The sequence below is a fragment of the Morone saxatilis genome, unplaced genomic scaffold (genome assembly GCF_004916995.1).
Source record: "Morone saxatilis isolate NCDOM2014 unplaced genomic scaffold, NCSU_SB_2.0 Contig18, whole genome shotgun sequence".
Lineage (NCBI taxonomy): Eukaryota > Metazoa > Chordata > Actinopteri > Moronidae > Morone > Morone saxatilis.
The window spans coordinates 1,910,807-1,913,613 of record NW_023339740.1 but is presented as its reverse complement, the minus strand read 5'-3'; the positions used below and the strand labels follow the sequence as shown (position 1 = coordinate 1,913,613).

General features: G+C 40.9%; 1 protein-coding gene across 1 annotated transcript in view; it reads left to right on the top strand.

The window, feature by feature from the left end:
- Nucleotides 1–2,807, top strand: part of plekha6 (pleckstrin homology domain containing, family A member 6) — a gene marked incomplete at its 5' end in the record, with an annotated part of 45,751 nt that overhangs the window by 36,394 nt on the left and 6,550 nt on the right. Inside the window, 2 exon segments of the mRNA XM_035661676.1 lie at nucleotides 1,660–1,793; nucleotides 1,910–2,058. Coding sequence (XP_035517569.1) covers nucleotides 1,660–1,793; nucleotides 1,910–2,058 — 283 coding nt within the window.

Genomic DNA, 2,807 nt, shown 5'->3' with positions numbered 1-2,807 from the left:
ACTTTGATCTGATTTAGGTGAAATTTTCATGTTGTGGTCCGCACGTGCTACGACGGCACGTGACCCGGCCGCAGCACGCCCCGAGTTGTGTGGAGTACGAGGTCCCGCCCAACGCTGCTTGCAGCTTTAATAATTTGAGCAGCTTTGACTAAATAAAATAATAAAATTGAAAAAGAGTTAGTAGGCCATGGAGAGTTCAATCCAAATAAACTTTAATGATACTGATTTAATGATTAATGATAGTGGCAAATACACTTCATGGACGTGTGGGCATAGATGTGTGTGCGATTCTAAAATAAACAAAAGACATAAACAATACAGTATTCAATATACATAGTTTCATACATTATTAACCTAATAATATTATTCTTTAATGATCAAATAAAATAGACCTATTGAATTAAACTAAAGCATTCTTTACATGAAAGTAAACAGTTTTGTCTATGTTACAGTCACTGATAATTCACTGCAACTCAGTTGCTGATCTGAATGAATTATTCTGTGGTCAACTGAGACCTCTTAGCCAACTAGTAACTAATAACTGCAGTACTAAAAACGGCCACATGGCAAAACACCACGGATGTTATAAGGACATGTACTTAATGCAACAGAAAACAGTAGACTTTTCTACAGCTACACTAAATGGAACCTCAATTAATATAATTGGTAACACCTGCCTCGTTGCTAGGCAACACAGTGAGTCTGTGAACCGGAAGTCCACCACAGTCTGCTCTAGGTTCAACTTCTAATAATATGAGCTGTTCACCCAGTCTCTCTGTCCTACTATAAGCAGCCCGCTGGTCTGTCCCATTGTACTGCTGAACGAGGCTCTGCATTTACAACTGTAAGGGAGTGTCAAAAACAGTAGGCCCCACACCCTCACTGAAGGTAAAAGTTCCTCAGCAAATACAGAAATCACCGCTGGAGGATCCACCATGAGCATTTTAGCATTTAGCCAGACCCAGCATGCACCTGTTGGTCATGCAACATTAAGGGTATGTTTGATTTGGATCAGTTAGCATGCTTGCTGGGTGGCACTTTAAATCAGTGATTTATTAGGGTAGGTGCTGATGCTGTTTTCTATGGTAAGGTATAATAATGCTAACCATAACCAAAAATGACTTCATCGTTAATTTTGCGTTATTGTGCATTGTGCGTGTGTTCTTTAGAAACTGCAAGTCCCAGCTCCGGTGCATACATACCCCCCACCCCCACCCCTGTGGCCAGTAAATATAAACATGTAGAACATGTATCTGTTGAATATCAGTTGAGTGCAGAGTGCCACTTCTCTGGACACTGAGGTCCCTGGAGGTTTGCCCCTCTGGGGCTGCAGACACATCAGCAGCTTTTTCTCTGCTACAGCTGCTCATTTGGCTCCTTTTCTTCTGTTCCATTCTCGCACAGCTTGTGTTAAGAAGTTCCAAGTAAATTTAAAGAATTTTAAAAAAGTACAAAAAAAGAAGACAGTTTTACATCATCATAATTTCATTACTTTGACCTCTGTACACAAGTCACATAATATCCTAATAAAAAGTCTTCCTGGATCACTGTTTAGATGCTATGGAAGGCATATTACATTGGTGTATCAGTTCATTTGTGTGCATGTAAGCTATATGTGTGTGGATCCATTTTTATTTATGTGCGTCATGTTTATTGTAGCTGATGGCTCCTGACAAGGTTCTGATCCAAGAGCGCTACCTGGATGTGGAGGATAACACTCCTCTGAGCCCCGAGGAACAGAAGGAGAAGCAGAAGAAACTGGAAAGGATCAAAACCCTCATTGCCAAATCAAAGTCTGTTTTGAATCACACATAGCTTTATTAGTCAGTCTATGCTCTTCACACGTTTCAAAAATATTATGAACCCATACCTATTGGTCTAATTTGATTGGTTTTGTCTCACTGGTCAGTTTGCAGAACATGGTTCCTCTCCTGGATGGCCCAGTGGAGGGCGGAGTCCCAGTCAGTTCCCAGCAGCAGCTGCAGGAGCAGGAGAAGCGTATTGAGATCTCCTGTGCTTTGGCTGCTGAGGCTTCTCGTCGCAGCCGCCTTCTCTCCGGTGAGTACTCTCTCAGTGCAGATGCCACCGACACCATCACAGCGTCACTAACCTTCTCTCACTAACTGCGCTCTATGATCACACAAGACAGGACAAGCACAGTTCTTACTCTCAACACTACCTCATCACACATACATCCATGATTCACCTAAATCATATGTGAAATCACTGATCTTGGTGTGTCGTTTAAGATACAACTTTTGCCAAGGTTGTGTAAACTAAAATGTAACCCGCAAGGATGTCTATACAGACAAAAACGTATTAACATCCATTTCGAATACAGCTTTATTATTTTTAGAAAATATAAAGCTGAAAGTCTTTTAAAGGTAATTTCTTGGCCATTATTCTTGTTGGTTATGATAACATTTTACTTGACTTTGCTGAGATCTGGGCATTCAGGATCTATTTAGTCTTCTTTAGTACAATAATATGAACAGTGAGATGAGCAGACAGCTTCAGCCCGTGGTTGCAATAATTATCAACTGACTTCTTCAACAAAACATTGTGATCATTTTTTTTTACTTTGCTGTAAACTGATATGCTAGTTGCTCTATTGTTGTGTTTCTGACAAAGTGGCTGCTTAGGGAGAGTTTGCTGTAGTTTTAAGCCGCACTTGCTGTTAATACCAGTAGCCAGTGGTGTCACCAAATTAACCAGGCCTGGAACCTTAAATATTACAACTTTAAAGTTGGCCATGGTCTCCATTCTAGGCTACTGTGGCTGGCCCCAGTAGCCTAGAATGGACAAAC